This window comes from Oncorhynchus keta, chromosome 12 (genome assembly GCF_023373465.1).
Source record: "Oncorhynchus keta strain PuntledgeMale-10-30-2019 chromosome 12, Oket_V2, whole genome shotgun sequence".
NCBI classification, from domain to species: domain Eukaryota; kingdom Metazoa; phylum Chordata; class Actinopteri; order Salmoniformes; family Salmonidae; genus Oncorhynchus; species Oncorhynchus keta.
In genome coordinates, this window is record NC_068432.1 from 17,125,086 (window position 1) to 17,144,186 (window position 19,101).

Consider the following 19,101-nt stretch of genomic DNA (forward strand, 5'->3'; position numbering starts at 1 on the left):
ACAACACAGTAAAAACAAGTGTGGAGAGACACTGGTGAAGCAACAAACACTTGATCAAAACAATATGTGGGAATATGATTCATAGTGGCAAGGAACAGGGAGAAAACAGACGCAAAGAAGAACAAGGACAAGGAAACAATGGGAAATAGCCCAGTCACACAGCAGGGTTGGAAACTGCAGTACATTTCAGACGGAATAATAGATGTGGGCGGTAAAGAAAAGGCTTCGCAAACAAATGAATTCCAGGAATGTCAAAGCATGCCTGGCGAGGTATTTCTGAGGTATTTCTCCCGATCCCCTTCTTCTTTGGGTTCAGAGATGCTACAACATGGAGGATGACCCCTCTCCTTTTCTTCTCTTTTTCCACCCCTTTCTCCCTCATCATGAGTTTGGGCTGAGGAGAGACGGAGCAATTCGGACAATCCTAATTAGAATTGAAGCATGCCTTCCGGGAGGATTTTGGTAACAATAATGAAAACAAAGTATTTGGATTAAGTGTGGGGGGGAGGGGTGTGTTGTCGCTGTGGAAGTCTCAAAACACAGCAGTAGACTATTCCTGCTGATTCAAACTTGAATACAGCAGCTATAGGAGTTTCAAAACTAGCACATTTATTTTATGTAACACCCACCCACACAAGGCAGAGACATGGAGGAACGTTTGTACAGTATACATTTTATTTTAGGGAATGTATATGTTTAATTTCTATGGTGGTCTTGAATTAGATTGTGAAAACCAAAGTCAATGTTCTTCATGCAGCCTCTCTACAACCAAACAAACAGCCCTCTATGAAAATGAATAAACAGCTTTCTTCAAAATAAAACTGATTCACTGTTCACATTGCAAGAGTATTCAAAAAACATAATTGGTTTTGGAGGGTATTGCATCACTCAATTCGTCTCTTTTGTTATTTACCTCGTATCAGAAGACCCCAAGCCATCTCATGAATAAAGTGATCCTACTTAGGTATGAAATAGTATGAAATAATAAAACAGAGGACTTTCTGTCCAAGATTTCAAATTCATTTGCCTGGGTCAGATCAACGTGGACAATGCCATTTTTTTATATTTTTAAATGCCACTCATTTCCATTCGCGAGGGGTGGACAGTCGCCTAAAGTGGTGTTGAATATACATTGCTTATTTTCGTGTTATCACAAATAGCCAAAGGTCCGTTCGGCACCGTCGAGGAAACGGATGATGGGGCTCAAAAGGCTGCACAAACATACCCAGCCACATCCATTGAGTCCTGGCAATCTCTGCATTGAAATGAAGCTGACTGTAAACACAAAAGGGGGAAAATAAACTCCAATTCATAGCAGAGCAAAAAAATATATATAAAGATGAGATAGACTCAACTTTGATGGCTGCAATGGGTTATTCCTTTCTTCTTTCTTTCTCTCTTTTCTCCCTCACTCTCTCATTGTATATCATTTGCTTCGTTTCTCCCTGGTTTCATCGAGGAGGGCTGGCTCCAGCTTCTTGGAGACAAGCTTCTGGGTTCTTCCTAAGTGGCGGCAATCAATTCTGATTAGTGGACCCGGCTACTTTTTGAGAGGAGCCCATTAAAGTTTTATTAAGGAGCGAGAGAGGGCGAAGGTAGGTGGGGGAGGGTAATTTGGCTCCTCTGACAGACCCCCACCACACACATGCACGCACATATGCAGACACGATACACTCGCACACACACACTTCAAGTGTTGTAGAAAAGGGAATCGTGGCGCCCAACCCTCTTCTTCTCCCATGGCCCTTTAGCTGATTCTATGCGGTTTTCTCACCTTTTGAACGGTGCCGGAGAGAGACACCTTTAAATGATAAAGAGGGGCGGAAAGATCAGAGAGGGTGAACTTTTGGCTTGGCTGCTGCCGTCCTCTTAATGGCCGGGTCAGTGCCTTGAAAAACCAGAGGAGATGGAGGTGAGGTCTTCTTTAAGAGATTGGGAGCTGTAGTGGTCAAGGTAAGGTAAAGGTGTCCTTTGGTAATGCAGAGGCTGCTTTCAGACAGGTACCATCCGGGGCCCAGGGGACCCCGCACACACCCTGGCCTTCAAAAGTATTGCTGTCCATCCACTGTACAGGTATCAAGTGTCTGTCTCTTCACTGTGAATGCCAGTCCAAAAGAGTGTGTGTGTCTCTTAACTCGTTAAGTGTGCCTACAGTATACCATTGTGTGTATGTGTGTGTGCTCACTTTGTGTGCAGAGGGCTAAGCCTGGGAGGAGGTGAGGCCCCCTCACCACACAGGGCTATGACCGCTCCCTTGAAGTGGGGTCACAGGATGTCAATGTCAAAGCTCTCTCCTCTCTTTCTCCCCCAATATGGATTTTAGTTGGAGGGGCCCAATATGATATTCCAGGGGAGGCTGGTAGCAGAGCCAAGCTATAATTAAACAGTGCAGCTGCAGTGAAATGCCAGAGTGTTCTTGGGAAAAGATCACAAGAGATCAAGGCGCCCCGTCAAAAGATGAGATGCCCTTGACAGCCAGCTGTGGGCTTGGTATTTGGTGCCCCAGCGAAACAGAAAAACACGAGGCGCGATTTATGCATGCGATGGGGATCTTGAGGACATGGCTGAGTGGCTGTGTAGTTGTGTGAGGAAGAAGTTTGTGTTGGTGCAAAAGGAGGGAGGGACACAACGTTGGATGCGTCAGAGATAGATGGGAGACCTTCCGAGGACGTGGCTGCTTCTCCGTGTGTGTGTGTCCGTGTGTGTGTCCATGTGTGTGTGTGTGTGTGTGTGAGTGTGTGTGTGAGTGAGTGTGTGTACACTCATGCCTGAAGACTAGTAGACAGGACTTGGGAACTTGTTGCAAAAGTGTTATACTGTATGTATAACTATACTGTATGTTTGTGTGTATGTTTGTGTGTGTGGGTGTATATCCAACCTCTTCAAATTAATGTGTGGGCGAGTGGAGAGTACCACACTGAACAAAAAAATAAAACGCAACAAGCAAACATTTCAAATATTTGGATGATTTACAGTTAATATAAATCAAATCAAATTTGATTTGTCACATACACATGGTTAGCAGATGTTAATGCGAGTGTAGCGAAATGCTTGTGCTTCTAGTTCCGACAATGCAGTGATAACCAACAAGTAATCTAACTAACAATTCCAAAACTACTGTCTTATACACAGTGTAAGGGGATAAAGAATATGTACATAAGGATATATGAATGAGTGATGGTACAGGGCAGCATACAGTAGATGATATCGAGTACAGTATATACATATGAGATGAGTATGTAGACAAAGTAAACAAAGTGGCATAGTTAAAGTGGCTAGTGATACATGTATTACATAAGGATGCAGTCGATGATGTAGAGTACAGTATATACGTATGCATATGAGATGAATAATGTAGGGTAAGTAACATTATATAAGGTAGCATTGTTTAAAGTGGCTAGTGATATATTTACATCATTTCCCATCAATTCCCATTATTAAAGTGGCTGGAGTTGGGTCAGTGTCAATGACAGTGTGTTGGCAGCAGCCACTCAATGTTAGTGGTGGCTGTTTAACAGTCTGATGGCCTTGAGATAGAAGCTGTTTTTCAGTCTCTCGGTCCCAGCTTTGATGCACCTGTACTGACCTCGCCTTCTGGATGATAGCGGGGTGAACAGGCAGTGGTTCGGGTGGTTGATGTCCTTGATGATCTTTATGGCCTTCCTGTAACATCGGGTGGTGTAGGTGTCCTGGAGGGCAGGTAGTTTGCCCCCGGTGATGCGTTGTGCAGACCTCACTACCTTCTGGAGAGCCTTACGGTTGAGGGCGGAGCAGTTGCCGTACCAGGCGGTGATACAGCCCGCCAGGATGCTCTCGATTGTGCATCTGTAGAAGTTTGTGAGTGCTTTTGGTGACAAGCCGAATTTCTTCAGCCTCCTGAGGTTGAAGAGGCGCTGCTGCGCCTTCTTCACGACGCTGTCAGTGTGAGTGGACCAATTCAGTTTGTCTGTGATGTGTATGCCGAGGAACTTAAAACTTGCTACCCTCTCCACTACTGTTCCATCGATGTGGATAGGGGGTGTTCCCTCTGCTGTTTCCTGAAGTCCACAATCATCTCCTTAGTTTTGTTGACGTTGAGTGTGAGGTTATTTTCCTGACACCACACTCCGAGGGCCCTCACCTCCTCCCTGTAGGCCGTCTCGTCGTTGTTGGTAATCAAGCCTACCACTGTTGTGTCGTCCGCAAACTTGATGATTGAGTTGGAGGCGTGCGTGGCCACGCAGTCGTGGGTGAACAGGGAGTACAGGAGAGGGCTCAGAACGCACCCTTGTGGGGCCCCCGTGTTGAGGATCAGCGGGGAGGAGATGTTGTTGCCTACCCTCACCAGATGTTGTTGCCTACCCTATAAGGAAATCAGTCAATTGAAATCAATTAATTAGGAGTTTGTGTTAATTAGGCCCTTATCTATGGATTTCAAATGACTGGGGAAACAGATATGCAATTTGAGGAAAACGCTACTGATGTTCTAGTACACGCGCTTCAAAAACTCTCGACCACTGGTACACTCCATTCTGGGTTGAATACAAGGTCTTTTCCCCGCCCTCCGTTTGTCAAATCTGATCACAACTCTAATCTGCTCCTCCTTTCCTATAGGCAGAAACTCAAACAGGAAGTACCCATGCTAAGGTCAATTCAACACTAGTCTGACCAATCGGAATCCACGCTTCAAGATTGTTTTGATCACCCGGACCCACCCGGACCGAGATATGTTCCCGGTTGCCTCTGAGAATAACATTGACGTATACACTGACAAGGTGACTGAGTTCATCAGGAAGTGTTTAGGGGATGCTGTTCCCACTGACAATTAAAATCTACCCAAACAAAAAAACGTGGCTAGATCGTAGCAGTCGCGCAAAACTGAAAGCCCGAAACCACCGCATTTAACCATGACAAGGTGACTGGGAATATGGTCGAATACAAACAGTGCAGTTATGCCTTCCGTAAGGCAATCAAACAGCAAAACATTAGTAAAGAGACAAACCGGAGTCGCAATTCAATGGCTCAGACACGTACAGTTGAAATCGGAGATTTACATACACTTAGGTTGGAGGATGAACCAGAGTTGTGGAGATCTACAATTTTTTTCTGAGGTCTTGGCTGATTTCTTTTGATTTCCCCATGATGTCAAGCAAAGAGGCACTGAGTTTGAAGGTCGGCCTTGAGATACATCCACAGGTACACCTCCAATTGACTCAAATTAAGTCAATTAGCCTATCAGAAGCCTCTAAAGCCATGACATACTTTTCTGGAGTTCTCCAAGCTGTTTAAAGGCACAGTCAACTTAGTGTATGTACACTTCTGACCCACTGGAATGATGAGACAAATAAGTGAAATAATCTGTCTGTAAACAATTGTTGGAAAAATTACTTGTCATGCACAAAGTAGATGTCCTAACCAAAACTATAGTTTGTTCACAAGAAATGTGTGGAGTGGTTGAAAAATTGTAGATCTCCACAACTCTGGTTCATCCTTGGGAGCAATTTCCAAAGCCTGAAGGTACCACGTTCATCTGTACAAACAATCGTATGCAAGTAAAAACACCATGGGATCATGCAGAAGTCATACCGCTCAGGAAGGGTATGCGTTCTGTCTCCTAGAGATGAACGTACTTTGGTGCCGAAAAGTGCAACTCAATCCCAGAACAACAGCAAAGGACCTTGTAAAGATGCTGGAGGAAACAGGTACAAAAGTATCTATATACACAGTAAAATAATTCCTATATTGACAGAACCTGAAAGGGCGCTCAGCAAGGAAGAAGCCACTGCTCCAAAATCGCCATAAAAAAGACAGTCTATGGTTTGCAACTGCGCATGGGGACAAAGATCATACTTTTTAGAGAAATTTCCTCTGGTCTGATGAAACAAAAAGAGAACTGTTTGGCCATAATGACCATCGTTATGTTTGGAGGAAAAAGGGGATGCTTGCAAGCCGAAGAACACCATCCCAACCGTGAAGCACGGGGGTGACAGCATCATGTTGTGGGGGTGCTTTGCTGCAGGAGGGACTGGTGCACTTCGCAAAATAGATGGCATCATGACGGAGGAAAATTATGCAGACATATTAAAGCAACATCTCAAGACATCAGTCAGGAAGTTAAAGCTTGGTTGCAAATGGGTTTTCCAAATGGACAATGACCCCAAGGATACTTCCAAAGTTGTGGCAAAATGGCTGAAGGACAACAAAGTCAAGGTATTGGAGTGGCCATCACAAAGCCCTGACCTCAATCCTATAGAAAATGTGTGGGCAGAACTGAAAAAGCATGTGTGAGCAAGGAGGCCTACAAGCCTGACTCAGTTACACCAGCTCTGTCAGGAGGAATGAGCCAACATTCACCCAACTTATTGTGGGAAGCTTGTGGAAGGCAACCTGAAAAGTTTGACCCAAGTTAAACAATTTAAAGGCAATGCTACTAAATATTAATTGAGTGTATGTCAACTTCTGATGCACTGGAAATGTGATGAAAGAAATAAAAGCTGAAATAAATCATTCTCTCTACTATTATTCTGGCATTTCACATTCTTTTTTTTTCAATTTAAAGTTTTATTAAGTTTTCTTGTTTTTCAATCAACCAACAAAACACATTCCACATTCACAGATGTAATAATACATTTAAAAAAATAAAAATACAATTAAAATGAATGGTAAAGTCAAATAAAAGCATTATTTATATCTTGGCACATCGAATTCACTGCAGAGCTCTTGAAAGGATTTCAGTGTAGTGGTTTTCTGATGAAATAGGTCTGAAAAGGTCCTGATTCCTAGAGTATGCCAAATATTAAAGTTGGCATCCCTCAGGGCTTTTGGCAAGTCTGGGTTGCCTACTATAGGCGAATGAGAACATATTTGGGAGGAAATGCCCAGGTATTTCTTACAGTCCCTCCACGCTAGTAGGGTGCTGTAAATCGCAAAGGTTTTGGCTATGTTGCCCACTTCACTAAAGTTATTAATGAATATAATTGAGCTTAAGGGCAATGAACCACAGGATTGGGCTTCTATCTGAATCCACATTGACTCTTGTCTGTTTGTGATCCATGTTAGCATGTTGCGGATTTGGGCAGACCAGTAGTACAATTGAAGGGAGGGAAGGGCAAGACCACCTTTAGATTCAGGTTTGATAAAGTGGAAAACTTGATCCTAGGTTTTTTATTGCCCCATATAAATTTGGTGATGCTTTGGTTAGTTGTTTTGAAGAAGGAAACTGGGAGATAGCATGGGAGCATCTGAAATAAGTAGTTCAGTCTAGGGAGGATGTTCATACGGATTACATTAATTCTTCCTACTAAGCTAATTGGGAGGGATATCCAGGTTTGGAGATCGTTCTTGATTCGATCCAGGAGTGGAAGATAATTTTCCTTAAAAAGGCTATTCAGATCTGGTGTTATGAAGATCCCGAGGTATTGAAACCCCTGTGTTTTCCATTGGAAAGGACAAAGTGTCTTCATAGAGCTGGTGAGTGTAATATTGAGAGGGCAGACAGTGGAATTGTTAAAATTGATCTCATAACCTGAAAACTTGCCATACTGAGCAATTTAGTGTCTAAAATGAGAGGGAGGGATTTCTCAGGCTTGGATATGTAGAGCAAGACATCATCTGCGTAAAGCGAAATCTTGTGCTGCAGGCCACCTGCAGAAACACCCATAATACTTGGATTGCTCCTTATCAGCTCTGCCAGAGGCTCCGCCCCCAACAAGTAGAGCAGCGGGGACAGCGAGCACCCTTGTCTTGTGCCCCGTTCCAGAGGGAATCTGTCAGAGTTCAGTCCATTAGTAGTCACCATGGCATTTGGATGAGAGTATAGTGATTTGATCCATTTAATAAAATTTGGGCCCATATTGAACATTTCTAAGACTGAAAACAGAAAGCTCCACTCCATCCTGTCAAACGCCTTCTCAGCATCCAGTGAAGCCAGCAGGACTTTTGTGCGTTTACTTGATCAATAATATAAAAAAGACGGCGAATGTTATCAGAAGAGTATCTGTCTCTAATAAATCAAGTTTGGTCCGCTTTTATTATTTTGGGAAGAAGAGTGTTTAGTCTTTTGGCGAGCAATTTGGTAATTATTTTATAGTCGAAATCCAACAAGCTTATGGGCCGGGAGGACGAGCAGGATAGGGCGTCCTTGTCCTTTTTTAGCAACACTGTAATGCGAGCTGTGTGCATTGAGTCTGGGAGAACTCAGTTTTTGCAAAAATCCTCCAGCATTGGCATGAAGATAGGGCTGAGCTGAGGCCAAAAAGCTTTGTAGAACTCTCTGGGCCTGGGGACTTATTAGGTGGCATGGAGGTAATTGCCTCCAGGATCTCCTCAGGAGTGAAGGGGGAGTTGAGATCTTCCTGGTCGGTCTCTGATAGTTTAGGTAGTGAGATTCCCTCTAGGAAAGAGTGGAGTTCTGCCTCCGTGTGTTTTCTCTCAGAGGTATATAGTTTGCAGTAAAAATCATGAAAAGTTAAATTGATCTTTTTTGGGTCATATGTGATCTCGTCCTCTGCTGTTCGGATAGCCATGATTGTACGCTCTGACTGCTCCTTTTTTAATTGGTAAGCAAGCAATCTACTGGGCCTATTGCTATACTCATGGTATTTCTGTTTAGTAAAGAAAACTTTTTTTTTTATCTCCCGAGTGTAGTCCAAATTCAGTTTGGCTTTGGCTGCTTTAAGATGACTCCAGGAGGTGCTGTCTAGGGATTGTTTATGTATTTTTTCACAGCATTCCAGCTCCCTCTCAAGATCTAGCCTGTGTGCTTCCATTGCTTTTTTCTTAGAAATAGCATATGCAATTAGAAGACCTCTTAGTGTGGCTTTAGCAGCGTCCCACATTGTGGCCGGAGAAACAGGAGAATCTTTATTGTCTTGTGTGTAGTTGTCTATCCATGTAGTTACCAATGTATGGAACTCGTCATTTGATAGCATGGAGGTGTTGAATTTCCAGCTCTTTGACCTCGGGATGTTTTTGCAGAGGTCAAAGCGGAGGTGGACAAAGGCGTGATCTGAAAGTGCTATGGGTCCGATTGTACAAGTGGCTGAATTTATGAAACTCTTTGGGATAAAAATGTAATCTATACGGGAGTAGGTGTTATGGACATTAGAGTAGTATGTATAGTCCATAGATGAGCTATTATTCTCTCTCCAGATATCTATCAGTCCCATCTCTTCAACATCTTTGCAGATCTAGGATTTGTGGTGGGGACTTGAGATGATTTGTCTAGGGTTGGGTTAAGGGTACAATTAAAATCTCCGGCCACCACACCAAAGGAGACACAATGCTCATTGAACAGGGTTATAATTTTTGACATGAAGGCAGGAGTATCTGTGTTAGGGGCGTATATGTTTAATATAGTAATTGGTTAAACATATAGTGACCCAGTTATCAAAATAAATCTCCCCTCCGGATCAGATATGTTTTTGTCTATTATGAATGGAACATTTTTATGGATAAGTATGGCTGTGCCTCTACTGTTTGATTTGAAAGATGAGAAATACACCTGTCCCACCCAAGCTCTGCAGAGTTTGGCATGTTCAGCATCACAGAGGTGTGTCTCTTGTAATAGCGCGATGTCTGCTTTTTCCTTTTTTAGAGCACATAGTATCTTTTTTCGTTTTATTGCATGCCCTAGACCATGGCAGTTCCATGTCAATAGATTTAAGGTACTAGTCATCGTCATCGTCAGTAATCAAACTTTAGTGCAAGTCATCGCTGGGTAAAAGTGGATAGTAATTACAGCTGCGTTCACATAAAAGGAAAATAAATGGTGTACATAAAATAATAATCTCTGAACACCCCAGCCGAGTTCCCAAACAACTCGACACATCCCGTTGGATCTATTACCCCCCCGCTCAGTCTCAATTCTGTGTTCCGAATAAAACAAAAACCGGGAACAGTTAGCAACGCACAACGTCTCCCTCTCCCCACCAAAGAAATGCCTCATCCTCTCCACCCCGCATTGAGTAAATAACACCGTTGCCCTCGTCCAGACCACAGTAAAAGAGGGGAGAAAAATAAAATCAATAGCCCAGCCTACATATACCTCCCCCAAGGGACATAGGGAACCCCAGGTAATAATAGCAACAACAAAAAAAACAGGGAAATAAAAGTAGGCTGAAACATTAGTAGGCCTAGGTTAGGCTATACAGCCCATCCCTCTCAGTTAAAGGAAAATAAATATAAATTGGACGGCTATAATGACATTTAGGGGGTGGGTCTCTGGATATCGGTTATATGTCGTCTTATCTCCTTTAGTAATGGCATTAATCGCATTTAGTATTTGGTCTGTTTCTCATTGGCCAGGATTGTCTTTCAAAAAACGTTTTGCCTCTTCGGGAGTTTTGAAGTGTCGCAAGGCTCCTTGGTGAAGAATCCTGAGCTCGTTTGGGTATTTGAATCCCCTGAAGATGCCTCGGTCAATGGAGTATTTCTTTACTTCGTCAAATTCTCGGCGCTTTCGGCGTATTCCAGCTGACAGGTCCTGGTGTAAAGCGAGTTTGGCGTTTCCCACTTGTCCTTGTCGGTGAATCTCAGGAAACGTATGGTGATTGGGCACGGTGGTTTTCTGGCTGCTGGTGGGGGCCTCAGTGCTCGGTGAGCTCTCTCGAGTTCTATGGGCCTGTCGGTGGGCAGGTGGAGCCACTCGGGAAGTTTGTCTTGCAGGTAGCGGATCAGTGGCATGTTTCCCTCTTCTTTTTCGCCCAGATTGAATAGAACACAATTATTCCTTCGCCCCCTGTTTTCCAGGTCCTCTGTTTTCTCTTCCAGATGCTCGATTTTCTTTTTAGCATATGCTATTGTTTCCATGGCATCTGTCAATAAGTTTTCCATGGATAGGATTCGCCCCTCTGCCTCATCCAGGCGCCCCGCGTTTATGGTTATCTTGTTGTTGATGTCAGGCAAAGCGTTTTCCAGGATTGTCACCTTGCCCCCTATCGCACTGAGCTGAGAGTTAATGGCATCTAATTTGGTGTTTAGTTCTGTACGTTGGGATCTCAACTCAGAAAGGATGTCCTCGACAGAGTGCGAGGTTGGCATTCGTTGTGCCTCGTGGGGGAGCGGGTTCTCTTGCTCCTGGCTAATGGCGCTATTTTTTTCTGAAGCTAGCTTCTTCTTGGAGGCTTTTTCCGTCGCTAATACTCGAGTCCGGGTAAAAATGTCACCTGTAGTGTCGCCTTTTGTAGCCGCCATGACTTTTTCTTACTAAAGCTAAATGAGTGTGAACTTGGAGTGGAGGTAAGATTAGGAATTGAAAACTACTTGTGCGGAGCTCTTAGTTCATGCGGCCATCTCGTTCAAGGGTCACGTGATCCCCCCCCATTTCACATTCTTAAAATAAAGTGGTGATACTAACTGACCTAAGACAGGGAATTTTTACTAGGATTAAATGTCAGGAATGGTGAAAAACTGAGTTTAAATGTATTTGGATAAGGTGTATGTAAACTTCAACTGTATGTGGCAGGGACTCCAGACAATCAAAGGGAAAACCAGCCACGTCGCGGACACTGACGTCTTGCTCACGGACAAGCAAAACACCTTCTTCACCTGCTTTTGAGGATACCACAGTGCCATCTACGCGGCCTACTCCCGAGCACTGTGGGCTCTTGTTCTCCGTGGCGGACGTGAGTAAGACATTCAAGCGTGTTAACCCTCGCAAGGCTGCTGGCCCAGAAGGCATTCCTAGCTGTGTTCTCAGAGCATGTGCAGACCAGCTGGCTGGAGTGTTTACGGACATATTCAATCTCTCCCTATCCCAGTCTGCTGTCCCCACTTGATTCAAGATGTCCACCATTGTTCCTGTACCCAAGCAAAGGCAGCTGAACTAAATGACTATCGCCCTGTAGCACTCACTTCTGTCATCATGAAGTGCTTTGAGAGGCTGGTTCAGGATCATATCACCTGCACTTTACCTGACACCCTAGACCAACTCTAATGTGCATAACGCCCCAATATATCCACAGACAATGCAATCGCCATCGTACTGCACACTGCCCTATCCCATCTGGACAAGAGGAATATCTATGTAAGAATGCTGTTCATTGACTACAGCTCCGCCTTCAACGCCATAGTACCCTCCAAGCTCATTAAGTTCGCGCCCTGGGTCTGAACCCCGCCCTGTGCAACTGGATCCTGGACTTCCTGACGGGCCGCCACCAGGTGGTGAAGGCAGGAAACAACACCTCCACTATACTGATCCTCCTCCTGTTCACCCATGACTGCGTGGCCACGCACGAACTCCAATGCAATCATCAAGTTTGTAGTAGCAGCAGTAGTAGGCCTGATTACCAACAATGACGAGGCAGCCTACAGGGAGGAGGTGAGGGCCCTGGCGGAGTGGTGCCAGGAAAATAACCTCTCCCTCAACGTCAACAAGACAAAGGACCTAATCGAGGACTTCAGGAGACAGAAGAGGGAGCACACCCCCATCCACATCGATGGGACCGCAGTGGAGAAGGTCAAAAGCCTCAAGTTCCTTGGCGTACACATCACTGACAATCTGAAGTTGTCCACCCACACAGACAGTGTGGTGAAGATGGCGCAACAGTACCTTTTCAACCTCAGGAGGCTGAAGAAATTTGAGAGCATCTTGTCTGGCTGTATCACCGCCTGGTACAGAAACTTCACCGCCCGCAACTGCATGGCTCTAAAGAGAGTGGTGCGGTCTGCCCAACGCATCACCGGGGGCACACTGCCTGCCCTCCAGGACAGCTACAGCACCCGATGTCACAGGAAGGCCAAAAAGATCATCAAGGATATCCACCCAAGCCACGGCCTGTTCACCCTGCTATCATCCAGAAGGCGAGGTCAGTACAGGTGCATCAAAGCCTGGACCGAGAAACTGAAAAACAGCTTCTATCTCAAGGCCATCAGACTGCCATCACTAGCTGGCTACCACAACGGTTACTCAACCGTTCAACTTAGAGGCTGCTGCCCTATGTGCTGTACATAGACATGGAATCACTAGTCACTTTAATAATGGAACACTGGTCACCTTAGTAATGTTAACATACTGTTTTTTTTTCATTTCATATGTATACACTGTATTCTACTGTATTCTAGTCAATGTCACACCGACAATGCTCGTCTTAATATTTATATTTCTTCATTCCATTCGTTTACTTAGAGATCTGTGTGTATTGTTGTGAATTGCTCAATGCTACTGCACTGTTGGAGCTAGGAACACAAGCATTTTGCTCCACTCGCATTAACATCTGCTAAATATGTGACAAATAAAAATTTGATCTGATTTGATTTTGAAGTGGACCGAAAGATTATTGTAGACTTGATGACTGTATGTGTATGTGTGTCAATGTAGAACTACACTGAGTATACCAAACATTAGGAACTTTGATTTGCACTGCATGCTTTTGCCATCAGAACAGACTCAATTCGTCTGAGCATGGACTCTACAAGGTGTCCATGCCCAGATGGGCCAGCATTCCACAGAGAGATGCTGGCCCATGTTGACTCCAATGCTTCCCACAGTTGTGTTAAGTTGGATGGATGTCCTTTGTGTGGACCATGCTTGATACACACAGGAGTGTATTTAAGTGTATTTAACAAGGGACATCAACAAGGGATCATAGCTTTCACCTGGTCAGTCTATGCCATGGAAAGAGCAGGTGTTCTTAATGTTTTGTACACTCAGTGTAACAGGCCTATCTATTTCCAAGGTGTGTGTGTGTATGCTTGTCTCTGTGTGTGTGTGAGTGAATGTATGCTTGTCTGTGTGTATGTGTGGTACTCACGTCGGACGTCTCTGAAATAGATTGTCTGTCTGTTGGGGTTGAGGAGCTGGATGACCGAGTCGTCGTTGTTCTTCACCCGGCAGCTGATGACGGCCACCTCTCCCTCCACCACTGCCACATTGTCCGTCACCAGGTTCTGACTCTGGACTGCAGGGCACAGACAGAGACAAACACTCATCATTACAAATGGCAGGCTGTGTGCAGTCTAGTTTTTCAAACCAACGAGCCAAGCCATCCACCATAGTTGCTGGAACTGTGCTAAAAAGGTGTGAAAATATAATATCTGAGTGAGCACAATTTGGTTTGTATGGAATGAATTCAAGCATTACTACCTTTTGATATGATTCCCCTACGTGTTGGAGATCAACACCAACATGTTATGTATACCCACTTTAATCGTAATAAGCCCTGAAGTGCTCTCTAAAATGCCAAAGCAACTGCAAAGAAGACTGGGGAGAAACGGCAGCAGAGTTAGGTGACAAATGATGTACTTGCTTCTTCAAGTCAGCGTGTATTAGGGATTAAAACGGGTAACCAGTATTCCGGGACTGTCTAGGGACCACTCTTCACATTTCCCGAAAAAATCAAATGACAAGACCTGGGAAATTACAACATTTTACACCAAGGTCGCACTAATGCAATTCCACAACATGTGCAGCACATTATTCAAACAGGTTGAGCTTTGCGTATTTACTTCACACAAAGTTGCCATAAATTCAAAGAACACGCATAATTGACACTGACGTACTGCAGATAAGACCCGAATACAGTTTAGAGTTCTCATCATCTCCCAAGTGGCGCAACAGTCTAAGGCACTGGAAGCATCACTACAGACGCAGGTTTGGCACAGCTGGCCGCGACCGCGTGTGTGTGTGTGGGGGGGTGGCAGGACAGGACCGAGTTTGGGAAACCCTGAACTATATGATCATTTCAGGCACCATTTTGATTTGGACAGCATCATCGAGATGCTTTGAGACAAGCGTGGGGAATCTCCATTTGAATATTTGATAACAATTTGGCTGGGGAAATGTTAGATAAGTTGAGTGCTAATGATCAACTTTATTCTAATTTGCTCATGTACAGTGCCTTTGAAAGGATTCAGACCAATTCACTCTTTCCACATTTTGTTACGTTACAACCTTATTCTAAAATGGATTACATAAAAATAAGAAAGTTCATCAATCTACACACAATACCCCATAATGACAATACTTTTCCCCTCATCTATCTACACACAATACCCCATAATGACAAAGCAAAAACACATTTTTGCAAAAATACCGAATTCAAACCCTTTGCTATGAGACTCGAAATTGAGCTCAGGTGCATCCTGTTTCCATTGATCATCCTTGAGATGTTTCTACAACTTGGAGTCCATCTGTGGTAAATTCAATTGATTGGAAATTATTTGGAAAGGCACACACCTGTCTATATAAAGTTCCACAGTTGACAGTGAATGTCAGAGCAAAAACAAAGTCGTGAGGTCGAACCAAATTGTCCGCAGAGCGCAGAGACAGGATTGTGTTAACTTACAGATCTGTGGAAGGGCACCAACAAATGTGTGCAGCATTGAAAGTCCCAAACAAATGTCTGCAGTATTGAAGGTCCCCAAGAACACTGTGGCTTCCAGCTTTCATAAATGGAAGAAGTTTGGAACAATCAAGACTCTTCCTAATGCTGGCCACCGGGCTAAACTGTGCAATCGGGGGAGAAGGGCATTGGTCAGGGAGGTGAACAAGAACCCCATGGGCAGCCTGACAGAGCTCTAGAGTTCCTCTTTGGAGATGGGAGAACCTTCTAGAAGGACAACCATCTCTACAGCACCCCAACAATCAGGCCTTTATGGTAGAGTGGCCACTCCTCAGTAAAAAGCACATCACAGCCTGCTTGGTATTTGCCAAACTGCAACAAAAGACTTTCAGAAAAGAGATTCTCTGGTCTGATGAAACCAAGATTGAACTCTTTGGCCTGAATGCCAAGCGTCACTTCTAGAGGAAACCTGTCACCATCCCTATAGTGAAGCATGGTGGTGGCAGTATCATGCTAAGGGGATGTTTTTCAGTGGCAGGGGCTTGGAGACTAGTCAGGTTTGAGGGTAAATGAATCAAATCAAATCAAATTTTATTTGTCACATACACATGGTTAGCAGATGTTAATGCGAGAGTAGCGAAATGCTTGTGCTTCTAGTTCCGACAATGCAGTGATAACCAACAAGTAATCTAACTAACAATTCCAAAACTACTGTCTTATACACAGTGTAAGGGGATAAAGAATATGTACATAAGGATATATATTATTATATTATTATTATTATTATTATTATTTATTATTATTATTATATATGAATGAGTGATGGTACAGGGCAGCATACAGTAGATGATATCGAGTACAGTATATACATATGAGATGAGTATGTAGACAAAGTAAACAAAGTGGCATAGTTAAAGTGGCTAGTGATACATGTATTACATAAGGATGCAGTCGATGATGTAGAGTACAGTATATACGTATGCATATGAGATTAATAATGTAGGGTAAGTAACATTATATAAGGTAGCATTGTTTAAAGTGGCTAGTGATATATTTACATCATTTCCCATCAATTTCCATTATTAAAGTGGCTGGAGTTGGGTCAGTGTCAATGACAGTGTGTTGGCAGCAGCCACTCAATGTTAGTGGTGGCTGTTTAACAGTTTGATGGCCTTGAGATAGAAGCTGTTTTTCAGTCTCTCGGCCCAGCTTTGATGCACCTGTACTGACCTCGCCTTCTGGATGATAGCGGGGTGAACAGGCAGTGGTTCGGGTGGTTGATGTCCTTGATGATCTTTATGGCCTTCCTGTAACATCGGGTGGTGTAGGTGTCCTGGAGGGCAAGTAGTTTGCCCCCGGTGATGCGTTGTGCAGACCTCACTACCCTCTGGAGAGCCTTACGGTTGAGGGCGGAGCAGTTGCCGTACCAGGCGGATACAGCCCGCCAGGATGCTCTCGATTGTGCATCTGTAGAAGTTTGTGAGTGCTTTTGGTGACAAGCCGAATTTCTTCAGCCTCCTGAGGTTGAAGAGGCGCTGCTGCGCCTTCTTCACGACGCTGTCAGTGTGAGTGGACCAATTTAGTTTGTCTGTGATGTGTATGCCGAGAAACTTAAAACTTGCTACCCTCTCCACTACTGTTCCATCGATGTGGATAGGGGGGTGTTCCCTCTGCTGTTTCCTGAAGTCCACAATCATCTCCTTAGTTTTGTTGACGTTGAGTGTGAGGTTATTTTCCTGACACCACACTCCAAGGGCCCTCACCTCCTCTCTGTAGGCCGTCTCGTCGTTGTTGGTAATCAAGCCTACCACTGTTGTGTCGTCCGCAAACTTGATGATTGAGTTGGAGGCGTGCGTGGCCACGCAGTCGTGGGTGAACAGGGAGTACAGGAGAGGGCTCAAAACGCACCCTTGTGGGGCCCCCGTGTTGAGGATCAGCGGGGAGGAGATGTTGTTGCCTACCCTCACCACCTGGGGGCGGCCTGTCAGGAAGTCCAGTACCCAGTTGCACAGGGCGGGGTCGAGACCCAGGGTCTCGAGCTTGATGAGGGTACTATGGTGTTGAATGCCGAGCTGTAGTCGATGAACAGCATTCTCACATAGGTATTCCTCTTGTCCAGGTGGGTTAGGGCAGTGTGCAGTGTGGTTGAGATTGCGTCGTCTGTGGACCTATTTGGGCGGTAAGCAAATTGGAGTGGGTCTAGGGTGTCAGGTAGGGTGGAGGTGATATGGTCCTTGACTAGTCTCTCAAAGCACTTCATGATGACGGAAGTGAGTGCTACGGGGCGGTAGTCGTTTAGCTCAGTTACCTTAGCTTTCTTGGGAACAGGAACAATGGTGGCCCTCTTGAAGCATGTGGGAACAGCAGACTGGTATAGGGATTGATTGAATATGTCCGTAAACACACCGGCCAGCTGGTATGCGCATGCTCTGAGGGCGCGGCTGGGGATGCCGTCTGGGCCTGCAGCCCTGCGAGGGTTAACACGTTTAAATGTCTTACTCACCTCGGCTGCAGTGAAGGAGAGACCGCATGTTTTCGTTGCAGGCCGTGTCAGTGGCACTGTATTGTCCTCAAAGCGGGCAAAAAGTTATTTAGTCTGCCTGGGAGCAAGACATCCTGGTCCGTGACTGGGCTGGGTTTCTTCTTGTAGTCCGTGATTGACTGTAGACCCTGCCACATGCCTCTTGTGTCTGAGCCGTTGAATTGAGATTCTACTTTGTCTCTGTACTGACGCTTAGCTTGTTTAATAGCCTTGCGGAGGGAATAGCTGCATTGTTTATATTCGGTCATGTTACCAGACACCTTGCCCTGATTAAAAGCAGTGGTTCGCGCTTTCAGTTTCACGCGAATGCTGCCATCAATCCACGGTTTCTGGTCAGGGAATGTTTTTATCGTTGCTATGGGAACGACATCTTCAACGCACGTTCTAATGAACTCGCACACCGAATCAGCGTATTCGTCAATATTTTTATCTGACGCAATACGAAACATGTCCCAGTCCACGTGATGGAAGCAGTCTTGGAGTGTGGAATCAGCTTGGTCGAACCAGCGTTGGACAGACCTCAGCGTGGGAGCCTCTTTTTTAAGTTTCTGTCTGTAGGCAGGGATCAACAAAATGGAGTCGTGGTCAGCTTTTCAGAAAGGGGGGCGGGGCAGGGCCTTATATGCGTCGCGGAAGTTAGAGTAACAATGATCCAAGGTTTTACCACCCCTGGTTGCGCAATCGATATGCTGATAAAATTTAGGGAGTCTTGTTTTCAGATTAGCTTTGTTAAAATCCCCAGCTACAATGAATGCAGCCTAAGGATAAATGGTTTCCAGTTTGCAAAGAGTTAAATAAAGTTCGTTCAGAGCCATCGATGTGTCTGCTTGGGGGGGATATATACGGCTGTGATTATAATCGAAGAGAATTATCTTGGTAGATAATGCGGTCTACATTTGATTGTGAGGAATTCTAAATCAGGTGAACAGAAGGATTTGAGTTCCTGTATGTTTCTTTCATCACACCATGTCTCGTTAGTCATGAGGCATACGCCCCCGCCACTCTTCTTACCAGAAAGATGTTTGTTTCTGTCGGCGCGATGCGTGGAGAAACCCGTTGGCTGCACCGCCCCGGATAGCGTCTTCCCAGTGAGCCATGTTTCGGTGAAGCAGAGGACGTTACAGTCTCTGATGTCCCTCTGGAATGCTACCCTTGCTCGGATTTCATCAACCTTGTTGTCAAGAGACTGGACATTGGCAAGAAGAATGCTAGGTAGTGGTGCGCGATGTGCCCTTGTCCTGAGTCTGACCAGAAGAACGCTACGTTTCCCTCTTTTACGAAGTCGTTTTTTGGGGGTCG

The 19,101-nt window shown here is 44.8% G+C and overlaps 1 protein-coding gene across 4 annotated transcripts in view; it reads right to left on the reverse strand.

The window, feature by feature from the left end:
• Positions 1–19,101, reverse strand: part of cadm1a (cell adhesion molecule 1a) — a 431,723-nt gene that overhangs the window by 79,244 nt on the left and 333,378 nt on the right. For all 4 annotated transcript variants that reach the window (XM_035782006.2, XM_035782004.2, XM_035782002.2 and 1 more), the window contains one exon: positions 13,731–13,877. In XM_035782006.2, coding sequence (XP_035637899.1) covers positions 13,731–13,877 — 147 coding nt within the window. The remainder of the gene's footprint in view (positions 1–13,730; positions 13,878–19,101) is intronic.